This window comes from Eublepharis macularius, chromosome 9, assembly GCF_028583425.1.
Source record: "Eublepharis macularius isolate TG4126 chromosome 9, MPM_Emac_v1.0, whole genome shotgun sequence".
Taxonomy (NCBI): domain Eukaryota; kingdom Metazoa; phylum Chordata; class Lepidosauria; order Squamata; family Eublepharidae; genus Eublepharis; species Eublepharis macularius.
This window is the reverse complement of record NC_072798.1, coordinates 373,162-388,716: the sequence shown is the minus strand read 5'-3', so window position 1 is coordinate 388,716 and position 15,555 is coordinate 373,162. Positions and strand designations below refer to the sequence as shown.

The following is a 15,555-nucleotide window of genomic DNA, read 5'->3' as shown; positions in this document are numbered from 1 at the left end:
TCTCCTCACCTCTTTGCTTGCCAAGGCCTGCCTGAGGCTTTGGCAGCCTTTCTTTGCCCCCAGACTCCTTTCCTTCCCCCTCTGTCAGAGGGCCTGCAGCCTCCTATTGGTTGATGCTGCTGGAAGCTAGCAGGGGTTGGCTGTGGGATCTGGAGGGCAGAATTAGAGGCCGTCCATTACAGGCCATCCATTAAAGGATCCCGTTTCCTGCTTTCCTGCAAGCTCTTTGTTTAGCAGCATGCCGAGCTCACCTGCACCGTTCCTGCCTGTCTCGCTTGCTCGCGCATGCAGCCTCAGTCTCCCATGGGGTACCGATAGGCTGCTTTCCCAAAACCACCCTGGTCACAAGGCTACACAAGCGTGAAACAACTTGAGAGAGATCCTTGGATGGAGGCTTCGGTGCCTTTTCCCTTCCAGCTCCGAGGCAGGCCCCAGGTGCAGTTCTCCTGTGGACACAGAGAGCAGCGATTCGGAAGGAAACCCCAAGCAGAGCCAAGACAAGAACTGTAAGTGGTGATCACCTGAGCCATGAGAGGAAGGGCTGTGTCCAAACCAAAGGGCAGCTGATGGCTTGAGCCCCCTCTGCTGGGAGGAGGGCTGATGACGCCCCTTTCTGGGGCACTGGGTGTCCTTCTTGTCTGGTGGAGGAGGGTGGGCGGAAGGAACGTTAACATTCTGCTTCTTGCAAATGTTTCTCCCCTGCTGCCTTAGCGAGTTGTACTAGGAGTAGTTTCCACTTGGAGCTAGGAAGGCTGCTGCCCCTTTCCCTGCCACAGAATGCTTGGGAGATCAGCTGTCTTCTGGCCTCTTGGACAATCTTTACAGGAGTCTTATCCTGATGGTTGCTTCACCTGGCCCAGATATCAGCGCTTATACTCCACAGTACATATCAACAGTAGCTCTGTACTCAGAAGCTTGGATAGGCCAAGGAAGATGGCTTGGCTGTGAAATGCTTTGGCGTTTCAGTAGCAACAACTGTCTTCAAAGCAGGAAAGGAAAATGATTCCAAGCTTGCGTTCGAAACAAAGAAGTTTCAATTCTGAACCACTTCAAATTCATAAAAATGCAAGTCATCAATCACCAGTAATCATTGCCTGTTTGATTTCTCTCTGTTACCAGAGGGGCAGCCCTAAGTTGCCAGTTATACTGTCCTTGCATAGCCAGTGGCTCATTTTGAGAGGACTCGTCGTATCTGGACGAAAGATTCTTGAGGACTGCCTTTAGAGGCCTTATATATAACTTCTTGTTCGTTAAAGCTCCAACAGAAACAAGTAAAAATTCTGACATCCATGTCAGAAGACGGGAGGCTACAAAAGCTGCTTGTTGCCAAGAAGGGCCAGTTGGGAGTCTGGAGTCAGAGATGCAATGCAAAGGGTAATCCATTTGATTAGAGTAAGGAGATATGCATAGAGATGAGGAATGCAGCAAGTTAGTATCTGTAAGAATCCCATGTCCCTCTTCAGCCCTGGGGAGTCCATTGACCTGAACTTGAGAAAGATTTCTAATTCAACAGCAAGCTCAGGACAATGGTAACCCCCCCTCCCCCCGAGCTTAAACAAGAACATAGGATTCATTTTCGGTCTTCTGTACAGTCCTGCTTGGGACTGTGCAGTCACAGGTCAGCCACAGAGAAGAATCTTCCAGCTCAAATAGTTTGAGGGCCAGCACCCCCCCCCCCCCACATCACACAGAGACGGCATCCCCCCCGCCCCGCCCCGCCCCACCGGAACTGTCATGTGCTATGAGGGAGCAGCAGCCCTTCCCTCAGTTCTCTTTTTACCACTGTGGAGAAGAGTTCCTTCCATCTGTCTCTCTCTCTCTCCGTTCCCTCCGTGTCGCTGTTCTTTGTCTGATCTGTTTTTCAGGCATGCCTCAAAAAGCTCTTCTCAAGATGTGTGCTCAGCATGACCCACAGGGACCAGCATTCTCTCTGCCTTTTGTGCCTTGGAGAGGGGCACCGAGTCTCCACTTGCTGGCACTGCCAACAAGTCACACCCAAGGCCCCTAGTAGCAGGGCTTCCAGGACTATGGGAAGGGGCTCCCTCGATCTCTGATACATCAGTGTCGCAAGGGTGCTTTATACCCACCCCTTCTGTCTCTCTCCAATGTTCTCTTAGGGTCAAACCACACAAGACAAAATACACTCGAATTACAAAATACACTTGAATTACCCTTGTAATTTGAGTGTATTTTGTCTCGTATCACTCAGACAGCTCAGACAGCATGGCTTCTAAACCGTCCAAGCTAACCTTTTTCTGAGAGTTCATGCATGAAAATGTTGCACACACATGTCCCGTGCTTGCAAATGGGAAAGATTTTCTTTTGGGGTGCCTTTAATTGAGGAGGCTCTCTTTTTTCTTGCATCATACCTTTTGATGGCCTTTTAGTCTTCTGGTTTGGCTTCTTCGCCTCTGAAGCTGCATTTAGCAGCCATTCAGGCTTTTCACAAACCAGTAGATGGGAAGATTGTATTTTCTCCTGATGTTTGTAACCAATTTTTCAAAGGTTTGGCCAACCTTTTCCAACCCAGGCCACTTACTGTTCCTCAGAGGAGTTTGTCTTTGGTTTTGCTGAGGTTAATGCTGGCTCCTTTTGAGCCTCTGCCTCTCTTGTTCAAAACGTAGTTTTTTGATGGCCATTATCTCAGCAGAAGGGTGGGGGGATCGGCAGTGCTGTGGGCTGATAGTCCTTTTACTCAGTTTTATCCTGAAAAAGTGGTTTTGCATCCAGCATCCAATTTCTCCCAAAGGTTGTTTCTGGGTTCCATCTAGCACAAGCTCTCATGTTACCTGTATTCTTTCCACCTCCATCCTCAGATGCATAATGCAAACTACACAGTTGAGACAGTAAATGTGTGTTAGTGTTTTGTCTTAAAAGATCACACTTATTACACAAATCTCAAGCCTGTTTGTGTGCCACTGTGGACCTTGCAAGGGCCACTCAGCTTCCTCTCAGGCTGTCTCTCCATGTTAGTTTCTCTGTAGCAGTAGAAAAGAGCAAGAGTCCAGTAGCACCTATAAGACTAACAAAATTTGTGGTAGAGTACCACAGATACCTCTGCAAGGTATCTGAAGAAGTGAACTGTGGCTCATAAAAGCTCCTACCCTACCACAAATTTTGTTAGTCTTATAGGTTCTACTGGACTCTTGCTCTTTTCTACTGTCTCTCATTGGATTGTGTCAACCAATTACCTGTGTTACCAATAGGCTGGAGCAACTTGTGCTCTCCCTATTCGTGCTCGTTCTACCAGGGCCAGGCTTTATCAACTGCATTCTTCTGTGGAGTTCCGTTGCTGGGCAGGCCTGCTGCCTGGTCCTTCTCTGACAGCTTTGTCCAGCACTATTCTGACGACACGGATGCAAGGCAAGAATCGGCAAGGGCTGCGTTGCACTCCTTGTTTGAGTAAGAGGCTCATCCCACCTCCTGAGTGAGTAACGTGTCATTCTCCCAATGTGGGACGGCACAGAAGACCAAAGATGAAATCCGGGTTGCACTTGCCTGTTACTGCCGTTCGTGGAGTGTCTCTGTGCAGGCACACATGCCCTCCCTCCTGCCCCGCTGTAAGCTCTCATATTTTAATGCCTCTTTTGAGCTTGCGGCAGCTTAGAAGAACTGAGAAAAAGGGGCACCTTTTTTTTCTTATTCTCTGTGTTTATTGTTTATTATGTTATGGTGTGTAGTTTATAGTTTAAGTAAAGAAAATTCAAACAGAAAAGAGAAAAGGGCACCGCTCCCTCACAGCATGTGACAGTTTGGGTGGGAAATGTCACCACCGTGTGCCAGGCGGGAGGGACGCCTCCCTCCTCAGGTTATTTGAGCTGGAAGAGTCTCCTCCACAGCTGGCCTGCGCCTGCTCAGTCCCTGTGTGTTCCTGCACAGAAGGCAGTCGATGGACAGCAGTCACAGCACCATCCTGTTTCCTTACCTCCTTCCCGATGCTGTTCTGCATTTCCCGCCTCTCTGCAGATCTCCTTGCTCCAGCCAAGCTAGTTACCCTTTGCATTGTTCTTTTGTAGCTTGACTCCATCTGGTGTTCTTGCTAACAATTCTCCTACCTTCTGACCTGGATATAAGGGCTGATGGATCTCCCTTCTCGTTTGTATCAGGTGAAGTGAGCTTTGACTCATCAAAGCTGGTATCCTGGGAAACGTTGGTCTCTAAGGTGCCACTGGACTCTTAATTCTGTCCTGCTGCTACAGACTAACATGGCTACCTACCTGATATTACCTTCTTGTGGGAATGAAGAAATTTTATGACCCTTCCCCTCTTTGCACCCCCCCAGCTGAAGTGTTTTTTAAATTATTTTCTGCAGAGACTTAGAGCTTGTCGTCCTTTAGAAATGATCTCCAAAGGGACTGTTCGGCAACTGTCAGTCTGCTTGAAGTTCTTGCCCATGCATGCTGTTCGGATGAGAGGTTGCTGGTTACGAGAGAAGGTTCTGCTGGGCTCCCATTCTGTGGAGGCGCACCCTAGACCCATAAAATCCTGTGTGTGCTGCTGGGCTGCTGTGGAGCTATGTCAGGAACTACGGAGGGAGGGCAAGGTCCTGTGCATGGAAAAGTCAAGTCCTCTGGGGGGGAATTTAACCTGTTTTCTTCCTGTGCAGTTAGTGCTGCCTCTCCTTGTGTTTGGAACATCTGCGTGGCAAGGAAGGCACCTCTGGTAGCCTCGGACAGCAGCTCCTTTGGCGGCCCAGACAGCGAGGAAGAGGAAGAGAAAGAGAAAGATGTTGTCACAGAAACGTTCAGCACAGGTTCAGGCCAGGAAAAAATCCAACTGACCATGGATACTAAGAATGAGAAGGCTGTTTACACCAGGTGCGAAAGGAGTCGACGGTGGGCAGGCTAGAAAGGGCCGTGTGGGTGGGAGTGGCTGATGCTGCCGGCTGTGGGTCCCAGGGGACACCAGGCAAGCCTCTGCAGGCGCATGTCCTTCAGGTGGCGCTGGGCCAGCGGCCGCTGCAGAGGGGCTCCGGCAGGAGGCCGTCCTGCACAGGCACTTCTGGGCTGGAGCACCCTGTAGCGAGGCCCGGTAGAGGGGGCTGTGAGTGCGGATTGGAGGGGGGGGGATCACAGCTGTTCCTTTGGAACGCCCACATCGCACAGGCTGGGGAAGAGGCTGGTGTTCCCAAAGGTGTTGCTTCCGCTTTGATTGCCTGTGAGTGTTTAAGAGTGCCAAGCCTTGAGGATCATGGATGTTTCTGAAACGGTGATTTGACAGGATGTCGAGTCTCATTGATCCACAGGAAGAGGGAGTTTCGAGGAAGGCTGTCGGGAAGGGTGTGGCCATCTCCCTCAATTAGGGTGTGCCTTTTGCCAGCAACAGCTGCGTAGTGCTCAGGAGCTCTTCCAGAGCCTAGCTTGATGGTTAAGAAGCTCCCAGGTGGCGGTGAGGGTGCCAAACCCCACACGTTTCTGCTGAGATGCGATGGCTGCAAAAGCAAGAGACGTTGTGGGAGGAAATAAACCACTGATGTATACTTGACAATCAAATCTGACTCGGGCTCTTTATCGCTTTACATACGCGTTGTTCTGGTCGTGCATTGCAGAGATTCAGCGTTGCAGTTTGTGGCATGTGCAGGAGAGCCGTTTGGCTTCAGTGTCCTTTGTGAAAGCTGGTGGCCAGGGCAGCTTGGCTGTCAGTTCCTTCCCTTTTTCACGCTCCCAGCACAGTCATGGTTGCGGTGGAGTAGTGGAAAGGTGAGACTTGGGGAGTGTGTCCGTCCCAAGCCTGCACTACATGACATGCTCATCTGACTCTGGGGACCCCCTCCCCTGACTGACAGGTGAGGGCAGTTCTGTCTTAAGCTGTGAAGAACAAGAAGCTGGCAGAGGCTGCCTGTTTCTGTTGGTGCTGAGCTTTCTTTCCGTTGTAGCCTGTGGCCAAAGCTGGAATTGGGAAAGAGGAAGGGAGCCCCCCAGGCATGAAAAGCTTTTGATTTCTTTGGAATGTCTGATAACTGGATAGTCATCTCTCAAATTGGTGTTGTCTTCTGTGTCCCATCTCTTTTCCACAGAAGGACTGGCTGCTGAGGTGGTCTTGAAAGCTGTTCAGATTAATTTCAGTTGTTCCAGTTCAAGGTCTCCTTAGGGAGCTGCCAAAGAAGGTCATAGTAGCCTATTAAAATTCGTGGGGCATGATGGGAGGACGGAAAGCCGCTAGGGTGCGGGGGGGGGGGGAGGTAAGATGTCTAAGTGCTTGAATGTGGTTGTCATCACTTTGGTTTGTGTTGAGTCACAAAATCCTGGAGCTGGAAGGGACCTTGCAGGGCCACCTAGCCCAACCCCCTGCCCAGTGCAGGAACAGCCTCAAGCGTCCCCAAGAAGTATTCATCCAGCCGATCCTTGAGGACTGCCAGTGGGGGGGAACCCACCACGTCCCCAGGCAGCCGGTTCCACTGCTGGATTACTCTTTAACACGAAGAAGTTTTTTCCAACATCCAGCCGATACTTTCCCGCCTATAGTTTTTACTTATTATTGAGCCAGTTTGGTATAGGGGTTAAGAGTGGCAGGACTCTCATCTGGAGAGACAGGTTTGATTCCCCTCTCCTCCGCTTGAAGCCAGCTGGGGGACCTTGGGTCAATCACAGCTCTCTCAGAGCTCTCTCAGCCCCACCCACCTCACAGGGTGATTGTTGTGGGGATAATAATATCATACTTTGTATACTGCTCTGAGTGGGTGTTAAATTGCCCCAATGGCAGTATATAAATTTATTTATTGTTGTTGTTGTTGTTATTTGAATTATCTGAAACACAATCAACAATAAGCAGAGGTCACATATTATTACTGATTAGCCTTGCTAAGCTGATACAAGTTTCCACCGGAGACCTAAGTATCAACCAGATATCGGCGTAATATGTACTCTGTTCCAAGTAGCGCGGTCTTTTGCAGTTCTGTAGGTGTTATGTCAGCTGCAGTTTTTCCATATGAATTGCAAAGTTTTTCAAGATGGTTCCAAGTCTCCCGATGACAATGGGGACTACTGTTGCATTCTTCTTCCGTAGTCAGGTGGGTTCTATTGCCAGATCTCTCTATTTAATCATTTTTTCTTGTTCTTTTTCTTCGACTCTGGCATCACCAGGAATTGTAATGTCGATTATCCAGACTTTTCGATTTTCCACAACTGTTATGTCTGGTGTATTATGTTCAAGGTGCTGATCAGTTTGAATTCTGAAATCCCACAAGATCTTGACTTGTTCATTTTCTAGCAGCTTTTCTACCTGATCTTCCCATGAATTCTTTGATACTGGCAAATTATACTTTTTACACAATGACCAGCTTTGCGACCCTGTCATTTCCAGCTTTGTAGTCCGTCTGTGCAATTTTGCTGCATTCAGAGATAAGGTGGGACACAGTTTCATCTTTTTCCTGGCAAAGTTGACATTTTGAATTTTTACTGATTTTCTGAATTTTGGCTTTCATAACATTCGTTTGCAACGCTTGTTCTTGTGCTGCGAAGGTCAGACCTTCAGTTTCTTTCTTGATTGTACCCATCTTTAGCTATGCCCAAGTTAGGCTGTTGTCACTTTTTCCTTCAATATTTTTTAGATGTTGCCCATGTAAGGGTTTGTTCTTCCAGCCATTTAATCTATTCTCAAACTGTTTCTTTGTTTCGGTTGTTTTCAATATGTTCTCTGTTTTCACAGCCTGAAGTAAATTTTCTGTATTTCTACTAATGTAATCATTCAGGCCTCTCTTTTCTTCTTCTACTACCTGATGTACTTGTAACAGTCCTCTTCCACCAATTTTTCGTGGTAAATATAGCCAGTCAACATCACTTTTTGGGTGTAAAGAGTGATGCTTGTTCATTAGTTTTCGTGTTTTTCAGTCCAATTTTTCTAAATCGCTTTGTGTCCAATCTATTATTCCAGCTGGATATCTGATCACTGGAACTGCCCATGTATTTATGGCCTTGATTGTACTTCCACCATTTAATTTGGACTTCAGAATTTTTCATACTCTCTTGATATATTCTTTCCGAGTCCGTTCTTTTACTTTCACATGCAGGATGTTATCTAATTCTAATATTTCAAGATATTTATAATTTTCATTGTTTGATAATGATTTCATAATGTCGCCATTTTCAAGTTCTATTCCGTCAATATTTTTTACTTTTCCACGCTTCATGGAGAGTACTGCACATTTGTCTAAGGCAGATTTCATTTGAATATCATCACTGTACATTTTCACTGTATTAAGCAATGATTCAGGTTCAGTGGGACTCTTTGTATACAATTTCAAATCATCCATGTTTTCCCAGCCTGATCAGAAATATAATAACCCATTTTAGTTTTCTCTAGGACCATTGTCAAGGGGATTAATGAGATGTTGAATAATAAAGGCGAGAAGGAGTCCCCTTGAAATATGCCTCTTTTGATACAAGCTTCCCCAGTTTCTTGACCACAGGCCATTAGCATGGTTTTTCATTTTCACATGTTTTCCTTAAGGAACAGCTTGATGTTTTCACTAATTCCAAAAATTTCTAGGCAGGTATTAATCCAACTGTGTGGCAGTGAATCAAATGCTTTTTTTGTAGTCAATCCATACCATATTTATATTCGTCTTTCTTCTTGAATTTTTCAGTACCGTAGGTGTTGTTGTTGTTGTTGTTGTTGTTGCAAGTCCTGTCCTCTGCTGCCAACTGGAACAGCTCCCATCCCTCCTCTAAGTGACAGCCTTTTAAATCCTTGAAGAGAGCCGCCATGTCTCCCCTCAACCACCTCCTCTCCAGGCTGGGCATTCTGAAGTCTTTCTTTCCATGCAGGGCTCGGTCTCCAGGCCCCTGATCATCCTCGTTGCTCTCCTCCGCACCTGTTCCAATTTGTCCATGTCCTGTTTAAAGTGAGGCCCCCAGAACTGCACACAATACTCCAGGTGGGGCCTGACCAAGGTGGTACATACTGGGACAGTGACATCCCGTGATTTGGATGTTATGCCTTTGTTGATACACCCCAAGATTGTGTTTGCCTTTTTCGCTGCTGCATCACACTGACCGCTCATATTTCGCTTCCCATCCACCCGTATCCCAAGATCTTGTTCACATACACTGCTACCAAGAAGTGTATCCCCCATCCAGCATGCTTGCTTTGCATTTTTACTACCCAGGTGGAGAGCCTGGCACTTATCCATGTTAAATTGCATCTTACTCAAATCTGCCCACTTTTCCAGTGTGTTCAAAGTCTTCCAGTTCTGTTTATGCACACACACACACTCTCTCTCTAGGTAGATAATTTTCAAAAATACAGTGACCCCGTCATGCTTGTAGACTCTAGACCGAGCACTTCAAGTTATCCAGCGGTGTGTCTGCTGCAGAGAAGGCACAGTGTGTGTGTGTGGGGTGGGGTGGGGGAGTCCAAGTGATGGCACAAGAGGATTCACGCTTGATCCTTGGATAGTGTTTATCACCCACAGCAGCCGTGGCTATGGCTTGGACTGTTGCAGGCAGTGCGTTTCCCTTGTTTAAGTTTTGCATAATGCCCTTCCAGTTATAGGAACACAAGCCTAGTTTAGTTCACTTAGTATAGTGATCTGCTTTTGGCTCTAGGGTTCAGTTTCATTTCTTTCGTTTGGTGGTTACGGGAGAAATCTGTGAAACGCAAGGCTACCAGCTTGGCTTTTTGGACCCCGGGTGGTTCTCTGCCACTCTGAACTTTGACGGAGAGCACTGCCTGCTGCAGGGCTTCTGGTAGCACCCTCTCTTGAAGTGATATGTGCCCTGAAGCCTGTCTAATGATGTGAAGGTTTTTCGGGGGGGGATTGGGAGGAATCCCTTTTTTTAGTTTTCTTTTTCAGTTTTTTCTATTGGGAAATTTGAAAAAAACTATGATTTTTCCTACTTTCAGAATAAGAAAAATGCTTTGTAAGGCAAGGTTTTTCACTGTCAAAATGATTAACATGAAAAAGTCTGAGACCTTTTTCAGTTTTTCCAGTGGAAAAAACTAGGAGATGTAGACGAGCGCTGGAAGACCATTCTATGAAATATTTTCTCTTTTTGTGTAAGGAACACTTTTATTTTCAGAGTATTTAATTATTCCAAAACGTACAGCATGAAAATGTCTGAGGATGACAGTTGTGGGGAACCGTGTTTGTCCCGCTCCCTTTTCCTGGTATGGCAATGGGGTCTGTGCGCGCTGCTCTCAGGCCTTTTGGAGGCAGGTCGAGCCATCCCTTGTGCTGCTCGCCGGTCTAACGGCTGCCTGAGGGAGATTGCTCCTGGAGGCAGGCTGGAAACGCAGTCTGAAAGGATGCCTGCTCTCAAGTCTCCCTATTGGATCGCCACCTGCCTGAAGGGAAACAGACATGCAGCGACAGCGAGGCCAGCTCGTCCACACTGCTTTATTCGGCATCCTGTGCTGTCGGGCCATTTGGGTGGGGCCATGCGTGGCTAAGGGGTGGCCAGCTTTTGCCTTTGCATGAGTGCCTGTGGGATATGCATAACTTTCCACTACTGTTTGGGGGTGTTGCCCAGCCTGGATTGGCTTAGGGAGCCAACTGACTCCCAGCCCGCCCCTTGGCCCGCCTACTCCCACACCAGCACTGGCTGAGGTGGGGTACCACCAGTGCAACAACTCAGAGGGGCAGTGCCAGGGACCTGTGCTGGCGCAACTCAGACTTATGCCAGTGTAACTCGGGGATATGTCAGTGTAGGGGTTGGTTGGCTTCCCGAGACTTCCCTGTGCCTGTCTAGGATCGTTCCGATAGGTTAAAATCTCCACTCTGCCCTGGCTGGAAGCTCGCTGGGTGGCCTGGGGCCAGTCACACCCCTGCAGCCTATCCTACCTCACAGGGCTATTGTGAGGGTAAGTGGAGGAGAGCAACGCAAGTCACTTTGGATCACCCTTGAGGAGAAAGGTGGTGTGTTACTGGAGGAGGAGGAGGAGGTGTCAGGGGGAGCGGTAGTAGAAAATCTGCTTATTTTCTCTGAACAGAATTTGTTCCTCAATGGTCCTTAATAATGTTCTGTTTTATAACAGTTTCTACTAACTTACCTGGAATATGTATTGTCGAAGGCTTTCACGGCCGGAGAACAATGGTTGTTGTGGGTTTTCCGGGCTGTATTGCCGTGGTCTTGGCATTGTAGTTCCTGACGTTTCGCCAGCAGCTGTGGCTGGCATCTTCAGAGGTGTAGCACCAAAAGACAGAGATCTCTCAGTGTCACAGTGTGGAGAAGATGTTGGCAGGTAATTTATATCTACTCAGGAGGGGTGGGGTTGAGCTGAGTCATCCTGTAAGAGTTTCCCAGGGTGTGGAATGCTAATGGCGGGAGGCTTCACTGTATCCTGAGGAGGTTCTTTTGCATATGGATTGGGTATACGGTATACTCCTGCAGAGGTGAGCTGTGGACAAGTGTACATTGGGACCACAAAGCGTAGCATGCAGACAAGAATAAAAGAACATGAAAGACACTGCAGACTTGGACAACCTGAAAAATCAGCAGTGGCTGAACATAGCCTAACTCAAACAGGGCACAGTATCTTATTCCAGGACACCAAAATACTGGACAACACTTCCAACTACTTTGTCAGACTGCACAGGGAAGCCATTGAAATTCACAAGCATAAGCAAAACTTCAACAGGAAAGAAGAAACCTTAAGAATGAACAGAGCATGGTTTCCAGTTCTGAAAAACACCAGGCTAACAAAACAACTCTATACTCGACAATAGCCCTGCAGAGAAGATTAGCACATCAAGCACCAATCCATATGCAAAAGAACCTCCTCAGGATACAGTGAAGCCTCCCGCCATTAGCATTCCACACCCTGGGAAACTCTTACAGGATGACTCAGCTCAACCCCACCCCTCCTGAGTAGATACAAATGACCTACATCTTTTCCACACTGTGACACTGAGAGATCTCTGTCTTTTGGTGCTACACCTCTGAAGATGCCAGCCACAGCTGCTGGCGAAACGTCAGGAACTACAATGCCAAGACCACGGCAGTACAGCCCGGAAAACCCACAACAACCATTACCTGGAATAGATATTAGGCTAACTGGCTTTTAATTTCCTGGATCCCCTCTCGACTCTTGGGGTGGCATTTGGTATATTCCCATTATCTGGCTTGTTCATTTTTATGAACGGTGGTTGGTCCAGCTTCCCTTTAACTTCATGCTCTAACGGGCGGCGCGGAGGTCAATCTAAACTCATCTCTGTCTGGAGATCAGGGGGCGGGGCCACTGGCCATGTGACCATTTTTGGCGAGGGCGATTTAAACTTTAACCCACCCCCCTCGTTCCAGCTGACCCAAAGTGACATCATTGTGCGGACTTGAGTTCCACCACTGAGTTCCACCGCCTCTTTTCCCAGAAAAGAAGCCCTGGATAGAACTAATTTTACTTTGACCAATAAAGACTTGTCTATCAGCAAGTACTTTTCGTATGTTATTGTGCAACTCATCTGCTTGTAGATCCAGAGGAGTTAGCCATGTTAGTGTGTAGTAGAAAAATAGTAAAGAGTCCAGGACTGGGTCACTGGGTCCAGGACCAAGCCCTGTGGCCCCCCACTGGACGCCTCCCTCCAATCAGACATGATGCCATTGACAACCACTCTTTGGGAGCAGTTATCCAGCCAGTTCCTTATCCATCTAACCATCCTAGTCCACAGCCCACCGGTTTACCCTTCGGAACAGCAAGAGGATCCTTGTCAAAAGCTTTAGTGAAATCCAGATAAACTCCATTGACAGCATTCCATTAAGCCTGTCAGTCGATCATAGAGGGAGATGAGGTTGGTCTGGCAGGACCTGTGAGGGACAAATCCATGCGCTGACTGCTCTGAATCATCATGTTGTCCGTCAGATGCTTGCAAATTGACGCCTTTAATAATCTGCTCCAGTATCTTCCCTGGCACAGAGGGAAAGCGGAAACCTGGTGTGGTGTAGTGGTTAGTGTGGCATACTGTGTTCTGGGAGACCCAGGTTCGAATCTCCACTCTGACATGGAAGCTCACTGGGTGTCTTCGTGCCAACTGCAATCTCTCAAAAGCAAATCAATAATAAATACAGGTGTCGACTGGGGGAGAGAAAAAAGAAAGGTTGGGTGGTGAATGGGAAGGAGAAAAGGAAGCAAAGGAAAGGCAGGTGACATCGGGACTGTCAGGAGGAGACGAAAAGGAAATAGTGTGGGAAAGGGAATACGGAGGAAAATGGAAGGATTCTGCAGGTTTCCTGCACGCAACCAGATAACGGGTAGACAGACTTGAGAGTGGCTGGTGTTGCTTGCGTAAAGGTACGGTGTGCCATAAAAATCCCAAACAGTTTTGCAGGACTTCTCGGGCACCGCTGAAGGGCTCAATCCACACAGTCCCGGTACAGAAGATGTGACAGAATCCTCCTTTCTCTGTTTTACGTTTCTGCAGGAAAGGGGAGCTCCCGCCAGGATCAGAGGCCGCCCTGAACGGTCCGGTGTGACCCAAGTGGCCAGAGTCGGCTGCCCTGAAGCTGGTCCAGCAGCTGCCTGGGATGAGGCCCGAGGCCCGTTTCTGACACAGAACTTCCTTTTCGTGGTGGATGCTGCCTTGGGGAGGGAGCCGTGATGCTAATTCTGCACCTGCCGCTCTGCTCTGAAGGACCTCCAGGGCCAGTGTGCAGCAGCGGTCGGCTGTGCTGCTTCCCCCTGCCTCCGAAAGGAGCCCCCAGTCCCTCCTGCAGAGCAACTCCTCTTCGGTTCTGCTCTTTGAGGGGTAGTCCGGCGTCATGGCTTCTTTTTGGAGAACAGTGCCCAGTGCCCATGATGGGGCGTTCCAAGCGGACAGCACCTGACACCCTTTTGTACAGCAATAACGCCTTGTGAAACATTCTCTCTTGGGCTGAGGCAGAAGGGAGAGGGGTGGGGAGGGTTTCCCCAGCAAGGGACTGAAGGGTTAGGGTCCTCTTGCCCCGCTGCCTTTGTTTGTGGAGTGTTGTTTGTGGGGGTCTGCCCTGAGCACAACATCCTGCCTTCAAGAAATGGCTCCCTTCCTCCCAGAGCCATTGGGTGGCACTTCTGCGATGGCATTCCTGGTGTTGGGCTTTGGAGGGTGGAAAGGAGAGAGGAGAGTGGCCACTCCACAAGACGACTGCGGGGGTGGCCAGGTGCCTAGGGTATGGGAACGGGCTTCTGGAGATGGGTCTCTTTGGATTCTTTTGGCTTATTTTGTTTCGTGGCGTTTGTGATGGATGCAGCAACTGCAACACTTTGCACTTTGTATCTGATCCTGCCTGGGTTCTGGAGGGAACGGTGCCATAGAAAATCCCTGCCAAAAGGACTCTTGAGAACCGGAGGCGCCCCTCGACAGGCTGGAACTGGCAGCTGTTGACCCCTCTTGCCACCCTGGGCGGGCCCTTCCTCAGCAGGACGCTCTGCCTCCAGGCGACGCTGCAGGAGGCTGGGGTTCCATTGGCTGGCCTGTTCAGGAGCTGACGGAGGCCGCCCTTTTTTTGCAGAGCCCCATGGAGGCCGACTGATTGCCAGCGGCAGAACTAAGCTGGCCTTGGGGAAGGAAGCTGGGTTGGTTTCAGAGGGAGGGCTGCGGAAGCGAAGGCAGCTAAGAAGTGCGGCCTGCCTGCACCCCTGCCCACCCGTCTTCTGCCCTCCCTCGTCTTAGGAATGCCTCCTTAAATTGTATGATTACGGTACCTTTCACTCTACAGATTCTGTGTGTCAAGTGAGGCTGTGCGGGCCTGAGAACGGCGGCTGAGGCTGACAGCGGCAGGTGTTCTCTGACCTGCTTCTGGAGTCGTTTGCCAGTCCAACTGGGTGGTCCCCTTCAGGACAAGGCAGCGAGAGCAGAAGAGTGCCTCGGTGTTCTGGAAGAGCTGGGCAGGGAGAGGAAAGGGAGGGAGGGCTCTAGGGCCCCTTGCTGCCCATGCCGAGGATGCAGGATGGCCTTCCTGTGCTGGGGGGGCGGGGGGGGAAGCATTTTCCTGATTTCATGGTGGGGTCAAATTAAAACTGAGTTAAAACGTGTAATCTTGTTGAGAGTTTTCAACAAAACTTATTAAAAGTAAGCGTTTATTATATACTCAAGAACGAGCTTCTAGCAGGTCCTGGTGTCAGTTACATTAAACATTAGTAGATTTGCGGCAAAGGCTCCTCCCTTGAGCTGTGTTTGTTGGAGTTGGGGCCTGGTTACTTAGCCCTTCTCAGTTACTTGGAAGTTTAGGATTTCAGTTTCTCTGTTCCTGGGCTATGCAGGAGGGCAGATTTCAGCACCAGGCAGGGTAAACAGTGAGCTCTGCTGAAGTTAAAGGGTCTTCACTTGCACGGAGCGATTTCCCCCCCTTCTGTGGTAGGGGGTCTAGCTTCTTGGACTCCCTGACCTATTTTCCACAACGGCACTGAAGCTCCCCCCCCCCCCCCCAGTTTCTTCCCTAACCTCACATTGGCAAGGTTGGGTCCCAGAGCTGCTGAGAAGGCCTACCATCTTTCAGTTGAGATGAAGCAAACCTGGAGGCAGCTTTGTTACTTGAGCGGAACTACGAGTATTATCCTGTTTTGTTTGCAGTCTTATGTTTTGCTCAGATGGCAGAGGTGGATTCTTCTGCCCGGAAAGTGAACTGTGACATCCCACGCCATTCT

General features: G+C 49.0%; 1 protein-coding gene across 12 annotated transcripts in view; it reads left to right on the top strand.

The window, feature by feature from the left end:
* The window catches only part of PPP6R2 (protein phosphatase 6 regulatory subunit 2), a 123,596-nt gene extending 108,287 nt beyond the window's left edge, over nt 1-15,309 (top strand). For 9 of the 12 annotated variants that reach the window (XM_054987930.1, XM_054987936.1, XM_054987937.1 and 6 more), the window contains 3 exons: nt 418-506; nt 4,607-4,817; nt 13,355-15,309. In XM_054987930.1, coding sequence (XP_054843905.1) covers nt 418-506; nt 4,607-4,817; nt 13,355-13,406 — 352 coding nt within the window. In that variant the 3' untranslated portion in view covers nt 13,407-15,309. Of the gene's footprint in view, nt 1-417; nt 507-4,312; nt 4,818-13,354 lie in introns of those variants that run through there. The other 3 variants (XM_054987938.1, XM_054987939.1, XM_054987940.1) reach the window with 3 other exon arrangements.
* Nucleotides 15,310-15,555: the final 246 nt, after the last annotated feature.